Below are 19,256 nucleotides of genomic sequence, written 5' to 3' on the forward strand. Positions count from 1 at the left end.
CAGTATAATATTCCTCGAAATAAATAGGCGGTATGTAAGCTTACATTATCCTGTGTTTTATCAAACAATATTGGCATGGCACATGTCGGAACATGAAACAGTAGCTTAATTTGTGGATTATTCCAGGGCGTCTTCACAGGTATGGCAGACTTCTTTACAGGTAAATGTTCAAGTGATGCTCGGGAGTGAAATGCACATTTCCCACAATACACTACGAGTGGGAGGCTGAATATGACGTTTATGTTTAATCATGGTACCGACAGGGAGGGGATGGGAAGAAAGTGCTAAGCAACACGAAACATAAATTCATTCGGCATTCTCTCTGCACCGGTAAGTATTTTCAGGTTGACTCATTTCTTTACGGTGGATGTATTTGTAGTGCGCCGTGTTTTATGATCAAGTAAAACTTCTAACCTGAGTCGCGAGATTTATTCGACCGTTCTCTACGTTGACAGCAGCCAGCTCGCGCTAAGCTAGCTAGTACCTGGTAGAGCTAATTCTAGCTAGCAAAGCAGAAAGATGCTGTTTGTTGTTCTTCTCGAAGAATCTAATGATGGGTGATAACTGAAACTTGTTGTTAATCGTCATGTCAGCTATAGTTTTAGACATTGCAATATGCCTAGCTAAAGTTACATCATTTCCCTTGCATGCAGAATATCTGCCTAATAATCTTTCTAGCTAGCTAGCTAGCATTGTTTGCATTGTCAAAATGAGTTTATTGCTAGCTGGCTAGCTAACTCAGTTGTTTTTCAAGCCAGGCATGCTAGCGGTCGTTGTCCAGTTAGCGACTGATCAAACACTCACAGCAGCCAGTATTGTTCGCTAGCTAACTGACTTGCTTGCCTGTCACAACAGCACATAATGAATGTGTTACTTATACTGTTAGTGTAAGCTTGCTGTTTTGATTAGTACCTAATATAACTACCATCTTTCTAGGTCGGTCGAAATCACAGCAAATTACTGTGATTGACATGCCTGTTAACTGCATGTTTCTTTTCAAAGGATAGGTTAAATTGCATAAGTTAGCCAGCCTTTGCTGCTTTTACTTTTCTTTTTGCAAATCAAATTCGGCAAGTCATGTCTTCCACCAACAACAAGGCAGAGAGAGGTCTCGTGACTCAACCCTGTTCTGTCAAAGGAAATCGAAAGTTCTAGAGAGTAGAGCTCCATTCACTGGGCTGGCAACTTGCACAATACAGTGAGTTCAGATTGACATTCCATGTGGAAAGCAAGTCGTATATTATAGTCACATATTGCATCAAATCATCATGACTTTACAGAGAGCACTGCAGTTGAACTGACTGACCTAATCGATGTAGTAGGTCAAATATATAACGGTAATAGGCCCACATTAAACACGTCAAATGGTGAGAACAGATTAGTTTGGTCTTTTGCAGTTTGAATGATTGTCATGTTGGTTTAGCATGCATGCTTTGTGTGGAGTTTAGGACGGTTATAGGTTTTGGTGAGAAGAACTCCAGTCATGTGTGCCTCCCCAGTCCTAGTTGCATAGTGTTTGTTTTTAGAACATGTGTTTCACTTTTTAACTTTGGCTTAATATAGCAACTCTGCATTGTCCCACTTTCCATTGCAACACTCCACAAGATGGCTTACCATGTATCGAGGCAAAGCTCCATACTCTGTGCCTAGCCGAAGTGCGAAGATGTGTATTTTTCTGTGGATGACTGTATGATTGTTGTTAGTGTTGCCTCTAGACCTAACTCTGCCATTGGAATGGATCGCTATAAGGTTTACCCAGAGCATAATTTACTAACGCAAGGGCGACTTTGTTTTACTTTGCTTCACTGATTTGTAGACATAGTGAGCAGAGGGATTGGTTCTGTAAACAGAAATTTCTTGAGGCCTGAAAGGGGGTTAGGCATTGCCAAGTGTTTGAACTTTTGAATTAAAGACTTTGATTTTGGATGGACTAACTCCTCAAAGCATCTTACACTGTCCTCTCTAACCTCATCTGTGCAGGACAAGCGAGCGTGCCGTCCTCTGCGCCCACGCGAGAGAGGCGGCCAGGACCATGAGTGAGAATGGCCCTCACACGGAGGCCCCCATGTATTTCGAGGTGGAGGTGGACCACCTGGAGCACGATGAGGAGGATGAAGACAAGATGGCCAACTTTGACAATGACGACGACGACGACGACCTGATGCCCGCGCCCTCCTCCTCCACGGGCCGGGTGTACGACCGCACTACGGTGCTCATCGAGCAGGACCCCATCCGGCTGGACGAGGAGGGGGAGGAGGACATCCACTGTGGGGGTGACGATGACGGGGTGACCTTCCTGACCGAGGGGGAGGGAGACGATGATGAAGAGGGCTCCCTGACCTTCATGTCCGACCCAGATGGCATGTCGCAGGGTTACGTGCATCACACCATCTCGGCCGACCAGATCCAGTTCATCATCAACCCTGGGTCCACCCCCATGCCTCGGAACATTGAGGGGGCCACCCTCACCTTGCACTCTGAGTGTCCAGAGACCAAGCAAAGAGAGGTACGTGCTGCTTGCCCATACACCGTGCCCTCAGACTACACCCACATGTTGCATGGTTCTGTTTGGAAGCCACATTATCTTTCCACAGAGGGGATTTCGATCTTAGCTCAGCCTACTCGTTTGATTCTCGATGACCTTTTAGTTCGTTGAGATTAAATGAGAGCAAAATCTAGTTAGAGGAGGGAGGACATGCTATCGGTTGTGTGGGATAGGATTTATTATGTCGTTAAGACTACTGAATTAGAATGTGATTATAGAGAGACCCCATGTAGAAAGGGAGCGACATGAGGCATGAGCTGAGAGAGGGTGAAATGACTGAATGAATGAAACACTTTCATTTGAATTGCAAACTGCGTTCCCCTCTACGCCTTCTGCTTCAACATGGTCTCATAAACAAATCCCCGTCCCCACCCTGAGCACTAGTAGTAAATCTTAACTTGTCCGAGGCTTCGTCGTGAATGTGTTTTACTTTGCGATAGCAAGTTTAGTTTCTGCAGCTCTAATCCTCTCTGTCTGACGCACTGGTCTGCTACAGGGCCATGTTGTCCCAAATAAGCCTTCTCTACTTACTTTTGAAATGCAAAGCACCTCAGCCTCAGTAACAGCCCAGCTGGCTCACACCAGTGCTTCACCCAGCACTGCTCCTCCTAGCAAATCACGGCGTGGCTCGGCAGACTATTGCACCCTCTGTGCAGCAGGAGTTCCTGTTTTGATGTCAGTGTCCCCCGTTGTCACCATGTGGGTCAGTGCAAGGAGCACCTGCTGTCTTTGTGTTAAAGTGCTCTGCTGGACCCCATCCAGTCCACTGCCGCCATCTTCCTACCTGCATGATGTCATTAACAGTCTGAGAGGAACGGCATCATCCACGATTGGATTATGAAATCTTGGACTCTGAGCCAGAGATGCAATACCGCAAATGATTGTTCGTCTCCCAACTCTTCTGGCGTGTGTCCATGCTTTGACACAACTTGTTGGTTCTCTTTCGCTTTTGTCATTGATGTTTAGTTCAAAGTCTTTGAAATCTTTGTGTTTGTTCACTTATTTATTCATGTGAGCTACTGGCTAGCCTATATGCTAGGTTCTCTGTGCGCCTCGGCACAAAGCAGCCTCACATTTCACACTGCGTAGCATCCTAAAGCATAGACATGTTCTGCCTATTGGAGTATGCTTATCCTCTGCATGTGGGAGGCAGTGGCTTGCCCTAGCTCATTACCCTGTGTGATTGAACTAATGCTGGAGAAATGGTTAGTCATGATGTTGTGGGAGATGGAAACAATACAGAGTATCTAATATGCTTTAGCAGCAGGCTTCTCACTGGGGGTGAGCATGTTCATACATCTCCCTCCCTCCCTCCGTCTCTTGTAATAGAAATGAATAGCAGAACCAATCAGTCCAATTAGTCATTAACCCCTATTATGCTGTGAGAGTTCCAAATCTTCCTGTAGTGCCTTGGCACAGCGGGCCCTTGTTAGAAACGCTGTTGGGTTTCAGTCATTTGTTGTTTCAGCTATTGCTGGTGGACACCAGTTGTCATGGCAGGAATCCATCGTAGCACAGTTTGTGGAGAAAGATAGAGACAGCTCTATAAATAGCTTATCCCGGGCTCAGGCAGCCTCTGCTATTGTGTCGAGGGTAACTTGTGTGTAAAATTGCTATCCGAAGCGTACGAAAAGGATGTAAGCTGTTGACTTTTTAGTAGGTGGGATATGTTGTCATTTTAACAGGGTCAGGTCACGGCGACAGACATCTTTTTAAAACGCATGCGGCCTGCAAAATAAAACCCTTTTAACCTCCATCTACAAGAAGATCAAGGCTTAAAAGGGAGATAGCGGCAGCTGAAAGAGATTTGTTTTTGTCGCATGTGAAAATAGAGCTTCCCCCTTCACAGCTTTTGTGTTATGACAATGTAGGCTAGCATGTTTCTATGGGACATGGAGGAGGAGAGGCGCGGGCTTTATTCCCAGGCCCCAGGGCCTTTTGTGTGAGAACAGAGCATAATACTCGCCGCCGCTGAGCTGAACAGGGTGCTACAGAATCATTTGGATGTAATGGATGGGAGGGGGGGTGAGGGGGGGGGGGGTTCGAGTCACCAGCGCTGTCATTTGCACTCATCCGCTCGTGCGGTGACGGGTGTCTGAGTCACTGGGTTCAGGCCCTTTCTAAAAGGTCATAGTGACTCTGTGCTCGTCTCCTCAACATAAGGAGAGGTTCATTATTGAGCTAAATCAAGTCACACTGGCTGTCCGTCCCATTGTTGCTGTCAGTGTGAAATGGCCTACAGCTTAAAAGGCTAGTTTGAATGACAGCTATTGCCTAGTCCTAGATCGTTTTATTGTTGCTTAATGCTCTGCCGATTTTCTGATGTTTTTGTTTAGTTTTTTTAAATTGAATCACATCCTCAAATCCACATCTAGAAATAGTAATGTTGCTTGTGCAAGTCATCCTCCTGTGTTGTTCCTCACTTCCTCCTCTTCTGTCTCTCAGGTAAAGAGGTACCAGTGCATGTTCGAGGGCTGCACACGGACCTACAGCACGGCGGGAAACCTGCGGACGCACCAGAAGACGCACCGGGGAGAGTACACGTTTGTGTGCAACCAGTCGGGCTGCGGCAAGGCCTTCCTCACCTCCTACAGCCTCAAGATCCACGTGCGCGTCCACACCAAGGAGAAGCCCTTCGAGTGTGACGTACAGGGCTGCGAAAAGGCCTTCAACACGCTCTACAGGTGAGGCACCAGCGATGTGAAGTACAAACGAAGCTTTATTACGTAAGGTCGTTTGTATTTTCATTGATTCTCAGACATTGCATAGTGAAGTTGCACACCGACCCAGACAACGTTTTTCTTTTGATTTGACTGCGAAAAGAGACTGTAGGCTAACAGAGAGACACTGAGGAATAGTCTGATCTGTTCGTTCTACTGACAAACAACTTATAGTGCATTCAACCATGAAAGATTGTGGTTTAGTATCAGTGTCGAAGCAAAGGAAGTGGTATCTGGTTTTGCATTTTGTCAGTTCCTACTACAACAGTGCTTTAACGTGCATCTCAGCTGGCTGGTCTAGTGATCGGTTGATACACACTCACTTTATTCGTATTGTGATGCTGTCTAATTTGACTGTTCTAGAGTTTGTGGATGTGAGGTACCAACTGTTTTTTTTTTTTAGCTTTGGCTCTGACCTCAGCGGAGGTACAATGGAAGCCCCTGGCTAGCGGTGGCTGCTGTGTTGTCATTCAACCTGAGGCCGTAGCGAAGGCTGGTGGAGCCGCGCCACCGTCGACTCCCTTGTCAGGGGCCATTTATCAACGCATCCACCCGCTGCCCCGCTGGGTTGTTTTCCCCTTGATCACATCCCCTCCCTCTTATCAGAACCTTGCTGCCCTGTCCCCTCCTGTAACGGCAGTTATGGAAACGCGCGTCTACTACTTTAATTGTGTCCCCATAAAAGATTACGCCTCTCTTTGCTCTCTTCATGACCGGGAGTAACTTCACTCCAGCGTTTACTCATTAACAGTCTGAGCTCTGTTGTCGAAATGTGTTTTCTATGTTGTAATGTTTTTCGACTGTGAGTGTGATCCAGTTAAAGTGAGAATGTTGTCAGTTGGGATCAACACTTAGGCAGCTCGATGTGGGCATGGGGTGTTTATTAAATGCCGTTGTCTCCACAGACTGAAAGCACACCAGAGACTGCACACGGGGAAGACGTTCAACTGTGAATCGGAGGGATGCACAAAGTACTTTACTACGCTCAGTGACCTGAGGAAGCACATTCGCACACACACCGGGGAGAAACCATTCCGGTGAGTGATTAGACTTCATACTGCCGTTTATGTGTCTCAAGGGAAGGTAGGCATCTGCTTTAGAAATTAGGCTAGGTCATTACCCGCTCCTTGTGGACGCGCTATTGATTTCACCATCTCTGTTTGTTATTATATTATGTAATAAGCAGATGCGATTGCACATTACAATATGAAGCATTGTCCTGTCATGTGATTAGAGTAACAGATACGTTTGATCTGCCTCTAGATGCGACCATGACGGCTGTGGCAAGGCATTCGCTGCCAGCCACCACCTTAAGACGCACGTACGGACACACACAGGTACACTTTACTCATATATATATGCCTGTTAAGAAAAAGATTTGCGTTCCTTAGTGCTCATAAATGATAGTCCCATTACTGATTAACAACATAGTGATTCATTCACAGCTCAGAGCCACAGTGTTTCTTATTATCCCCATTCCAGCACTTCCGCTGCATTCGATGTTTAGTCAAACAGTGCACTTTTTGAAATGGCAATACTGACTGTGTTATGCAGGTGAAATAGTCATTTGACTTGGCATACAGTGAAGGTGACCCTCTCCCTCCCTCCCTCCCTCTCTCCCTTCCCTCAGGGGAGAAGCCGTTCAACTGTCCCAGCGACGGCTGTGTGAAGACATTCAGCAGTCAGTACAGTTTGAAGAGTCATATCAGGGGCCATGATAAGGGCCAGCCCTTCAGTGTCACCCTCACACACCCCCTGTCTGAAGTGAGTCATATCACACTGCACCTTTTCCAAAAACTATGGATTTGTCTGTTCTGATTTGCTGGCAGAGGATATGCTCCGTCTTAATGCTCTGCAAGATAAATGAACTGCATTGTTTTTACCTGTGACATTTTGTAGTCTCTTGTATAGTATAGTCTCTTATGATTTATGTTGTCTTTCATATCAAGGTATTATAATTGTTGTCCTATCCATTAGTTGGATGTCAGACATTTTTATATTTCTAAGAGCTGTGTCTTTCCATTGTTGTGAGTTATTCATTTCTCTAGGCAGTGGAAAATGTAATTTGGGCCTATTCATCTCTAATTACAGGATGCAAATCATTCACTGTGCCTCAGTGACTTGAGCCTCATCTCCACAGACTCAGAGCTCAGAGAAAACATCCATAATGTAAGTCTGGTTGGTATTTTGTTTCCGTGACTACACCTTTTTATTATATAGATCCCATCTGATTCTGTCAGTTGAAGACAGACCATACTGCTGTGTGAATGTGTCGCTTTTTGTGTTGCAGTCTCACAGCTTGGATTTGAACAGTGTTACCCCCGTGAGGATATTCGAGCTAATGTTTCAGAGTCCAGAAAACAGCGTTAGTCAAGACGATGCCCATCCTGCCGGCAAGTACAAAACGGATCAACTTTGATAAGAATCGGCCTGGGGATGCGCCTTTTATGCTAATCCTTACCCTCTTCTCTTTCAGAGAGCCTTGTTGAAGCCTTTGGCCTGGATAACCATGGCCATCTAGCTGCGGCCGACGGTTCATCCCTCCTCTCCTTCTCCCTCCATCACCGCTCCTCCTCATCCCCCTGTTCCCACACCACCCCTGTCCTGGAGACTCCCTCCCAGCTCAGCCAGACTGCCCCTCAGACCCCAGCACCCGCCCCCATCAGCACCCCAGTCAGCTCCACCCAGCCGGCTCCATTCGTACCCTTACCCAGCGCCCCGCAGACGCCAGACGTGCCTGCCACAGCCCCGGCGGCCCCTGCTGTCGCCCCCCAGCAGCACTATGTGGCACTGCCGCCCACATTCCTGCAGCAGGAGGGCACGGCCCAGACCGCCCCACTAGCGCCCCCTGCTGCTGTGGTTGCTGCTGTAGCTCCTCCAGTGGTGCCGGCCCTCACCAGCATGGCACCAGGCGCTGCCGTTGCCCCAACACAGACCACCACAGACACTCTGCCGGCTGTGGCTCACACCGTGCCTTTGGCTACCAACCCCAACCCCAGCCCTGCGCTGGTTCCCACGTCTGCCACCATCACCATCGCCCCCACCCAGGGCCTGCTGCAGCCCAGCATCGTCATGTCAGACCAGAACCTGCAGTGGATCCTCAGCAGCGCTGCCAACAGCCAACAAAACCCAGAGCAAGCGGTGAGAGTTGTCTAAAATTTGGGAATAGTGTTTTCTCTCTGATTTTTGGCTTCATTCATGGACTGGGCGGCCATGGTGATCTGACCAATGATCTCAATGTTTTGTTCGCAGTCGCAAGGAGGTCCAAAAGTTGAGAAGGTCTTCTTCACCACAGCCATACCAGTGGGAGGAAATTCAGGTGAGACACATTTGCAGAGAGTTCCGACCACTGGAAGAGTGCTGAGATTATAATTCAGTTTGGTAAACTACTTAAAGGGATAGTTCACTTGTTTACAACTCATAGTTATTAGTGGCTATTTAAACAACACCATGTATTACACTTTCTACTGGCCAATAGACTGCTTTCAAGGTAAGGAACCATCTGATTATTTGGTGTACAAATAGTGAACTATCCTTTTTAAGTAGTTAAATGGGAATGGAATAAGAAAGGACAGTGGACTTTTATGAAAAAAGGAGATTGATTGGATGAGACAGTTGGCTTGGTGTGTGTTGTCCTAGCTCTTGTTTGGGTCTTTCTGTTTCAGGCAGCTCTGTCCAGCAGATCGGCCTCAGCCTGCCAGTCATCATCATCAAACAGGAGGAGTCCTGCCAGTGTCAGTGTGCCTGCAGGGACGCGGCTAAAGACAAGAACTCCAACAAGAGCACGCCTGCCCCAGCAGCGCCTCAACAGCAGCCCCAGGAACCCCCTCCTCCTCCACCTCCTCCCCCGGAGCCTACCTTTCCCCCGGTCCCCCCACCAGCCCCCTCATCCCCCTCCTGCTGCCTCCCACAGTCCCCCTCCAAGGTGAGCGAGGCCCTCCCCCAGACAAGGGCAGGGCAAGGGAGCGCCTCAGCTCAGACTCTTCCCCCATTGGCCACGCCCAGCAACCCGCCCACCGCTGACGTTTTGGCCACCATGGACGTGTCGGACTTCCTGTCGCTGCAGAGCCCAGAGACAGCGGCCAACATCGAGGCTCTGCTGCTTGTGGCCGACGAGTTCTCCGCGGTGGGAGGTAGCAGCAATGGCAACCCTTAGCAGAGACTACGCCAACCCCTTGCGGAGACTACACCGACCCCTAGCAGAGACTATGCCATGTACCCAGCTACCCGCCTTGTCTGTCTGCCTCACCCTGTCTCACAGGCATCCCTACATCATCACCTCCTGCAGTGAAGGCTTCTTCTCTTCTGTCCAAGAGCACCTCTTCTGACCAAGCATTCCCTTTACCTGCAGTGCATTCTGATTTGCCTCACATACAGTAGTAATTCTTTACTGTTAGGAGCTTTGAAACAAATTGTGTGTTTTGTGGGTCATGACACAAGTAGTGGTAAGGCAAGTTCTTTACATAAGGAGTGGTGCATATGAAATTATGTTTAGAGGCTGATTTTTGGCAAAGCACCAAATGCGTGACACCAGAATAGGAGAAAAAACCCCATTCTGAATGAGCTTTTCATCAAACGCAACAACGCCCTAAGCACTGATGATTTGAAAGGCCCTCTGAATGGTTCTGCCTCGAATGGCTTTGAAGCTCTGATTCCCGAGCAGTGAAACGAAACTTGATTTGTCGTCTATCCATGTACTCTACTAAAGTTTCTAACAAGTACTTTGAGCAAGTATGCGGTTGACCAGAATGTACTGCATGGCAAGGTTAATTAGTAGAGTTTTACTATACTCCCTGCAAGGAATCAGAGGGGGTATATCCATTTTACGCAAAGTCCAGCCAAAACCATAAATATGAAGTCATTTCCTCAGTGTTTTACCTTGGCGTAGTCCAGAAAATGTGATTATTTTGTTTTGTGTGGTTTTGTTTGTCTATGTTTGTTTTGTTATTTTACAGGTATACTTACTAATTCAAAAAAGAAACCTGTGACAAAATTTGCTTGCCTTTTAAATGTAATTTAGAAGTCAATACATCAAACCCTAACTTAACTAGTATTTAATTTGTATATGTTAATTTATTTAAATGCTTAATCTCTTCCTTTTGATGATTATGTCTGCCTACGCATCATGAACAACTCATAATCATCATCATTGCAATTATTGATTTATTACACTCTTATTATTATGCATCTTCTTTTTTTTTTTGTTCTCCTTTAATTGTTACTGATTTTTGCCCCAGTCCTCCTAAGAGTTAACAAGCAAGTTTCAGAGAGCAGTGGTTAGACTGCACAGCATTGCACCTATACTTAGTCCTGGGGTCTTCCGGTTTACAAAACCTGTCCACAATTAAATGATCAGTCAATCAGTGATAGAAGATCACATTCAACACAATATGTGTTTATGACCCACTCAGGGATGCATCATGCCATATCGAACTGATACTATTGGGCAACCTATCAGACATGCAATAGACTGCCTGGCGCCCCTCAATTGCGGTAGCCGTACGTTTGCACTCTTTCTCCTGCTTTTTGTGCACTGTCTTTTTGAATTGAGTAGCTCAGTTTACGATGACCAGTTATCATTACAACTATACCACTGCTGTAGAGGGTGTTTAAAGGGGTGTTGACGATGGTGTAAATACAGTGCATTTAATGATATGAACACCTATTCCTTTACATTGTTTTAGTATTCATATTTTTGTAGAGAATTTTGAGAACATTTGGAGGTTGGCGACTGGAGACAATACTCCTGCACTGCCCTTTTTTCTTTGCATTCTGCCCAAATGCAGACATTCACATTTTATGCAGAAGAGTTTGAAATGTAGCCTTTGTAAATGATTAGTTGTATACATTCTAAGGCTTATTGGCTTCTGTGCAGTCGACATAGTATTTTCCGATACAAGCATAAGTAACTTTCTCAGAGTATTGTATGATTTATATTGTTTCACATGGGACACAATGCAATGATGACAAAATAGGAGAGAAGGCATTATGCCCTATAGATATATATCATGTGTAGAGCAACATTGCCTTACTGCAGAATACTTCCTGTGGCTTATGCCTGGGCCTCCTTGCCTTGACAGTCTCTGCCTATGACTTGCCATGGACATGCCACCTGGCCGCTCATTTCTCTGTCTAGTCTCTTTCAATGCCTTTTAGCAGCAGTCTACATGAGGACAAACAAATTGGCAAGAAACAAATTAAAAATTTTGTTTAGAGCGAATTTTTTGTGCCAACAGTCATGTCTGAGTTCACATTTTTGTATTATGTAAAGGACGTGTTACTGCGGAACGATACTGTAGACTGAATTTGTTAATGTCTTGTTTGTGTAGTTCTGTATTGCACACAATATGATACTGTGTTTTACTAATCTCAAATGTGTAATGAGAAATCGTAATTACATCCAAGATTTCAATTGCTATTTAGCAAGACTGGCTCGACAACAGTTTGATAATTTTATTATTTTGTCATTGAGTATGGAGAGTGATTGAGGCAACCTTAGTGTCATATGCATTAAGAAGTGGATAATATGCAGGAAACCTTTGTCTAGCAGTGGCAACATGAGGGAAGTTGTTAACATTGACGGGCTTTTCTCCTTTGCTGTTTGATGATGTACCCAATATCAGAACTTGGAATATTTATTTTACTGTTGTTAGCACTTAGAATTGGGTCCACTAGAATATAACGTGTTGTAAATTATCAAATGCTAGATTAACTTTAGTATTTATCTATAAGTATATATCCCCACAGGGTCAATACCTTTATGTACTGCAAATATTACCCAGACCCAGTCACTGCCCTCTATATTTTCACCTATTCCATGCATACCTTTGAGGAAAAGAACTATGCAATTATTTTTGACTGCAGCATTCCCTTAACAAGTGTACCAAACCTCTTGACCAACTTTTATCAAAAAACAATTAATTTATTGTTCCAACTCACAGTTATCAATATGCAGGGTTGCTATCAACTTGCAAAGTTCCATATACAAAATGTTTTTGCTCAAAGTCAATGTCTTTGAATATTCAACTTTTGACCAACACTTGGTATCCTATCTTGAAAACCATAACCATCCTTTTTGATGTGAAGGTCCAATAGAATATATGATGGATCATGTTTGAGGTGGGATGGTCGATCTGGGCATTGTCATTGTTTTTTGTTCTATTTTTCCAGTTCTTTCCTGTGAATATTGAATCATGAGTTGTTGTCCTTTTATACTTTTACTTGTTGTTTTGCCTCCCTGTGAGTTACCATGGTTAAACACTTACTGGATTTGCTTGGAAAGAAGAACTTGTCAAATCAATATGATTCTGTTGTAAGAATTATTTGGGTCAAATGCTGTATGCTGCATTTCTTTTTTTTTTACGTTTTGGGTAAAAACTTTGTCAGATATTTTTATGTTCTCTATGCTGTATGCTATTCTTTTTCCTCAAGTCATCTCAAGTCCTCTGTTCCATCTGTAAGGACGACACAAATTTGGACCCAAATTGTTAGCCTAACTTAACCATTTAGACCAAGATTAGTTTGATAGAAATCAAACGCTGGTTCTGCCTTTTATGGGGGAAAAGGACACTTAAGTGATGACTTGTTTCGATGGCCAGGCAATGGTAACAGCTTATGTGTGGGGAAACCTGTTCGTTGTTTTCCTTGCAAGTGGTCAGATGCTTGGAATGGAGGTTCATATGTGCGAAACACTGATGCTGACATTTGTTTGGAAGCTGGATGTTTCACAAAAGATGTGCCACTTTGGAAACAGCACAGTAGTGGCACGATTTGTATTTTGCAATTCTGTACATAGTTAGGAACACAGAAATGTGTGTGCAACTGAACATATTCTCAATGGGTAAGGAGGGGGAAACGATATGCTTCCAAAGGAATGTCAACACCCAAAGAGTGAGGAATTGTAAAGGATTTGTATTTTTAAAAGAATGTATCATGTGAAAATGGTTTGCTTATATGCTTGTTTTGTATAAAGTAATATTGTATTATGATAAATACCTTTTTGAATTGAGAGCAATATAATACTAATAAAATCTTATCTGACTTGTAACTTTTCTCTCCTTCTTGCCCAAGCCAATCAGCATAACAACATATGCATGTGATTAGATTATCCTTTATTTATCAACATAAATAATAATACATACAATTACATGACTGGACTATCAGGAGTAAAATGCTTAGTCACTTCTGAGCAGGGAATGTGGCGTCATTGAGATTCTTCTCCTGTTGGATATAAAGAAAATGCATGAGTTTGATGGAGGACCAAATCATTTGAATTTTTGTAGCATGGTGAAACGTACCCCTAAAATACCTCGCAGGTCCACCAAGTCCCTTAGAACAGTGTTGCAAAGCTCCATCTTTTCCCTCAGGGAGATCAATTTCTCATCGAGGTCCTCAAGGAGCTGTTCTGACCAAAACAAGGCTTGGTTCGAATCACCCGTTCAAACCAAAGACTCAATGTACGTCAGTGTTATATTAAGTGGCACATAACCTCCTTTATGGGACAATAAGTTATTGTTGAATTGGGGTGAAGCACATGTCTGGATTTGTCATTCTGATTTAGTCACACACATTTCTAACCTCTGTGTTGGTGTCTTTCTCGTCAGTTTGGAGGGCTGGATCATTGACCTTATTATCTGGAAATGATGAATCACCCAAAGAATGGAACCATTAGAATGAAACTATAAATCGATAGACAATTTAAATAAATTATGTTGTATTTACCTGTGCCCGACGCCATATTCTTTCACAGAGAAAGTTCATCTGTCCTTCACACAGGTGATATAATTTCACTAATCAATCGTTGTCATGCAAGCTGTTGCTTGTGAAGGTGAATAGATTAGGCTGTCCATGTTTCATTTGATGTAGCTTATGTGGAAATGCGACATGGACATATTTTCTGGTTAGTTTAGGTGAATATCAGCAATAGTTATCCAAATAAGAAAAACGTATTTGCCTATTTTGCATCATAGCACCTGTCATGGATTTTCAGCGCTACTAACCCCTGCTACTACTGTTTATGGTGTGCTGTCACTTTAAGGAATTGCGTGTCATAGTTGGAAGGCGTGACCCGGAAGACACTGTCACTGTTATTTCATCAGGCAACAGCATGCAAAGAGTTCATGTAGTAGCAATCTGAGTCTCACATGCCAACCCTGAATAAGTTTGCTTCTTACTTAATCAAATCAAGAAGCGCTCATCATTCTGCCTTGGCGACTCGACAAGGAAGAACAATGTGCAAAGAGCTGAAGACGAAACTTCTGTGCTTGTTACCGCAGACGGTCAATGGGCCGTCTGCCCGGCATGAGGAGAGACAGCCAGGTACGCATAGCTGGAGTAGCTAGCACTTTGGCAAGCCCCCTTATTTCAGATCATAAGCACTAGATCCAGCCAGGTATAATACAATTCTACAATAATACGGATTATGACAGATCATGACATGATGGCATGCCCATCGTGGTACAATTAGAATCAAGGATATGATATCTAGGGGTCAGGTGCATGTTGTGTAAGTTTTTGCATAGCTGTTATTCAGGCTTTATGTTAAACTTGGCATTATTTACATCTTCCTCAGTGGAGACGGTTGTGAGCTATATATTGCATATGAGTTCGCATTCACAATGACTGGCAATTGGGTTGAAGATTTGTCATATTGTCTGCTCTGCCTGTAGATGGTGCTGAAATCCTGAATTCAACAGTGAAGGCTCTGAAGGAGGGACAGGTCGTGGCCGTGCCAACTGACACAATATATGGCTTGGCTTGTCTGGCTCAGAACTCTGATGCCATCAAGAGGGTGTATAATATTAAGGGCCGTAATGGTCAAAAACCATTGGCCATTTGCGTGGGAGAAATCCAGGACATCTACAAGTAAGTGATTTGCATTGTCATATGTCCTTTCCACTCTCAAGAATCCTAGCTATAGGGTTTGTTGAAGCTATGCTTGTGGGCCTCAAAACATAAGACAATTCAATCTAAATGGTGTGTGTGTGTGTTACCCCTTCCCCTCTGGTGACAGGTACTGCAAGGTTGCAGTCAAGGAGGAGCTCCTCAGGGACTTGTTGCCTGGTCCGGTCACTCTGGTGCTGGAGCGGTCAGAAGTACTCAACACTGACCTCAACCCCTTCACTCCGGTAAGAGTCCCTCACTCCCTCCCCATACCTGCAACTGGACTCCACTCACCCCGCTGACACACATAGCTGGCCCTGAAAGGCTGGAATCATTTTACAGCATCATGATTTCCTGGTTAATCACCAAATCTCTCAAGCGCAAGTGATTAATTTATGCTTCCAGCCATCCAGGCATGGAGTCCTTTCCGACACGCAATAAATCAGGCTCTTTTAAGGGGCTTTTGTCAATGGGTTCATACTCCTTCCAGTTGGTAGGAGTGCGCATCCCAGACCATGCCTTCATGAGACGTCTGTGCCAGATGTGTGGGGAGCCCCTCGCCCTCACCAGCGCCAACATCAGCTCTCACTCCAGCACTGTGGCTGTACATGTAAGTAGAGACAAGCCAATATGTATGAAAGTGGTTTTACTCTCAAGAAATGAAGGGGAGGGGCGCTTAGTGGCGTAGCACACTAATGCGCATACCACGTAATCACAAGGTTCCTGGTTCAATTCCGACCCTCGACCTATCTTGCATGTCATCCCTCCTCTCGCTCCCATCCTTCCTGTCAATCTCTACTGTCTCTCACCCAATAAAAGCAGAAATGCGCTAAAAACATATTTAAAAAAAAAAAAAACTCAATCAAGGATTATTACTGCCTTTCTTTCTTTTTAAGTAAGCTGATGCATTTCGAGGTCTATGACATAGTCGTACAAAAGTTCTTCTTAAGTCTCTTTTTTTTTTTTTTTCTTGCAGGAGTTCCAGGACCTGTGGCCTCAGTTAGCAGTGGTTGTCGATGGTGGACCAATAGGAGACCAGAGTCGGCTGGGGTCAACAGTGGTCAACCTATCAGTGTTTGGCAAATACTGTGTCATCAGACCTGGCTGGTGAGTCATGACACTGGCAGGCCCAACAATTAGTACATTAAGTCTGACATTTGTTAAGATATTGTTAAGATAATTGAAAACACTACGTTTTAAGAAAGTGAACTAATGCAAAGGACTCATTTGCAGAGTAATAGTGGCTATTAGTAGTATTAATAGTTTCCTGTTGAGTTTCAAACATACTGTATATATGATGTTACAGGAGATAAACCATCGCTTTCTCCTTCTCTTCATCTTTTAGTGCCATCTCTTCCACAGTTGATCTGCTGGAGCGCAAATATGGACTGTTAGAAGACACGGGGGATCAGTGAGGTCTTCTCCCTCCACACCTGTACAACATGCTGAAACGCACAGCCAGCTGCACATTTGCATATTCTCTCCATGGTCAAATACAACATGGTCCTGATGATGTCAATGCCGTATGTTTGCATGGCCGAAGAGAGTGAAGAAACCAGATCACTAGACCTAGCTCCGTATGGAGGATAGTCTCTTTTTCATCATTATGGGAAAACTTAGGGGAGGAATGGACAACTTGAAGGATTTCCTTCTTCTCTGGGTTGTTTGTTGTCGGAGCCTCCTTGTTTCTCTGGACAATTCTTAGAGACGTGAAACCCAGTCTTCCGTTCAGAAATTGACTTTTTAGTGGAAAGTAAAGACATTTAATTCCAGCCTGCTATGACCCAAAGGAACACTCAATACTTGACCTACTTTTATTGTCATACCGGTGAGACTTGGCTCGGGGAGTAACGGCTGTAGTTTCTTTGCTTTTTGAACCCTTTTCAAAGGGCCTGTTACTGTCAGTTTGAATAATGGTTACACAAAGCCACTATGTTAAGATAGCCACTTCTGAATTGCCTGATAACAATTTCAAGTGTCCTTTTTGTGCAGGAAGAGGTGATGTTCTTTGGGTTTTATGAATTGTATATGTGTTTACTCTATTGTATTAACTTGAATGGAGTTTTATTTATTGGAGTGCAGGTTCTGCTTTTTTTGTTGATAAAAGGATTGATTTTATTTTTCCCCCTGCTTGAGTTTGACTGGGTATTTGTTTTTAATCTGATTCATGCAGTACACATCCACCACATGCATTTATTGATCATTGTTTTGGAAATTTCTGACGCTGTTATTTATTATCGATGGCCTCAGTTGACGGTACAGAATGTCTTTGAAGGGTGTAAATAGTGTATTATTGCTCCAAGCTTGTGAATACTTTAACACTGAACATCATTCTGGTTTGCATAATGGACCATATTATTTTTGTGGAAAATGTGGTAGGATTCTCTCCTCGCCGACAGTACAGATGGACAACTAATGTTGATGTGATGCAGGGTTAAGAGCTTCCGCCAACAGATTTACATGCCAACAATAAACTGTTCAAATACATTTTTGTGTGTGTTGTCTTCTTACCGCAAAGATGTGAAAGTTGGGCATATCAGTAACCACAAATTCTATGGATGGCATTCACTGTCAACCAGGGCAGGTTTATGATTTTGTTGTTGCTTGAGGTGCCTTAGACCAGGACAACGATGCTAAGCACACAGCCAAGACAACGCAGGTGGCTTCGGGACAAGTCTCTGAGTCTTGAGTGGCCCAGCCAGAGGCCGGACTTGAACCTGATCGAACATCTCTGGAGAGAACTGAAAATAGCTGTGCACCGACGCGCCCCACCCAACCTGACAGAGCTTGAGAGGATCTGCAGAGAAGAATGGGAGAAACTCCCCAAATACAGGTGTGCCAAGCTTGTAGCGTCATGCCTAAGAAGACTTGAGGCTGTAATCACTGCCAAAGGTGCTTCAACAAAGTACTGAGTAAAGGGTCTGAATACTTATGTAAATGTGATATGTGTTTTTTCTTTTTTTAATAAATTAGCAAACATTTCTAAAAACCTGTTTTCACTTTGTTATTATGGGGTATTGTGTGTAGATTGATGAGGAAAAAAATTAATTGAATCCATTTTAGAATAAGGCTGTAACATTACAAAATGTGGAAAAAGTACTTTCCAAATGCACTGTATGTTCTCAGAAGGGATAGTCTTTAAAAACAAGACAGGGCACATCCTTTTATTCAGAAAATATCTGCCATTATCATTGTTTCGATGGACAGACGGCATGATTTCAGTACAACTAGGTCACATATTGTGTACATCATTCATATTCCAGTACCCAGCCTGGCCTGGCAGTACATTTACAGTCCTCAACTAAAAAGAGGGATTACTCATTTCCATAGGATCCATTTTGTGACAATTACTTCAATGGCCCACTTGCCTGTTTTGATGAAAACACATCTGAAATACACATTTGAAAATGGTTGCATTTAATAAAACATTGAAAAGGAAAATATTGACCTTGCCTGAAAATATGAATTGGTTGAATATTTTCGTATTCCGGTTGATGTTTTCTTCCTATGGCAAGTGGTAAACCGCTGTGGACATGACATTTCCACTTGACTGAGTAGGTGACCAATCACATGCTCCGATACCCCAGCATCACCACGGATCTGTAGCTTAAGCTCTCCCTAGTGTGCACCATTAAACCGTTACATTCGGTCGCCAACCATGAAGCGTTTTCCTCCAGACTCTGCTTTGCACACGCCTGCTGTTTAAAGCCACACATTAAATAACATTGTATTGGCAATGAGCATGCAGTACTTCACTGAGTGAAGAGAAGAATAAACATAACTACACAAGCATCTTTCTTTTCTTATTGTCCTCTCATCTCTAAAATAGTGATTTCCTGCTTGTGGGTGCAAGAGAAATCATAGAAATGTCCCCTTTCTATATTGATACTGACATATTAGAACTGAAAAAATGTATTGTGCAAAAGGGAAAATAAAGCCATTTGTAAGCAAGGTTGTAACACATGATTCACATTGGACAGTGGTTCCCCCAGATAGGACACGAGTCTCGTGAATATTTGACTTAGTGAAGTGTCCATGCTTGTAGAAGGATTGTCTGATCAGGAGAGATATTCAGGGCAGAGAGTAGGCAGGAAGGAGGAAAGGGGGTT

At 43.9% G+C, this 19,256-nt stretch overlaps 2 protein-coding genes across 2 annotated transcripts; both read left to right on the forward strand.

The window, feature by feature from the left end:
* Positions 1-123: 123 nt before the first annotated feature.
* On the forward strand, positions 124-13,306 carry mtf1 (metal-regulatory transcription factor 1). The gene is made up of 11 exons (XM_083679555.1): positions 124-330; positions 1,981-2,506; positions 4,991-5,229; positions 6,171-6,302; positions 6,529-6,602; positions 6,896-7,029; positions 7,357-7,434; positions 7,556-7,662; positions 7,746-8,406; positions 8,518-8,584; positions 8,931-13,306. The coding sequence occupies exons 2-11, from the start codon at positions 2,033-2,035 to the stop codon at positions 9,419-9,421; spliced, it is 2,457 nt and encodes an 818-aa protein (XP_083535681.1). The 5' UTR covers positions 124-330; positions 1,981-2,032; the 3' UTR covers positions 9,422-13,306.
* Positions 13,307-14,377: 1,071 nt separating this feature from the next.
* yrdc (yrdC N(6)-threonylcarbamoyltransferase domain containing) lies at positions 14,378-17,625 on the forward strand. The gene is made up of 6 exons (XM_083678397.1): positions 14,378-14,583; positions 14,934-15,129; positions 15,278-15,392; positions 15,638-15,757; positions 16,124-16,254; positions 16,493-17,625. The coding sequence occupies exons 1-6, from the start codon at positions 14,409-14,411 to the stop codon at positions 16,560-16,562; spliced, it is 807 nt and encodes a 268-aa protein (XP_083534523.1). The 5' UTR covers positions 14,378-14,408; the 3' UTR covers positions 16,563-17,625.
* Positions 17,626-19,256: the final 1,631 nt, after the last annotated feature.

The sequence above is a fragment of the Argentina silus genome (genome assembly GCF_951799395.1).
Source record: "Argentina silus genome assembly, chromosome: 10".
Classification (NCBI taxonomy): domain Eukaryota; kingdom Metazoa; phylum Chordata; class Actinopteri; order Argentiniformes; family Argentinidae; genus Argentina; species Argentina silus.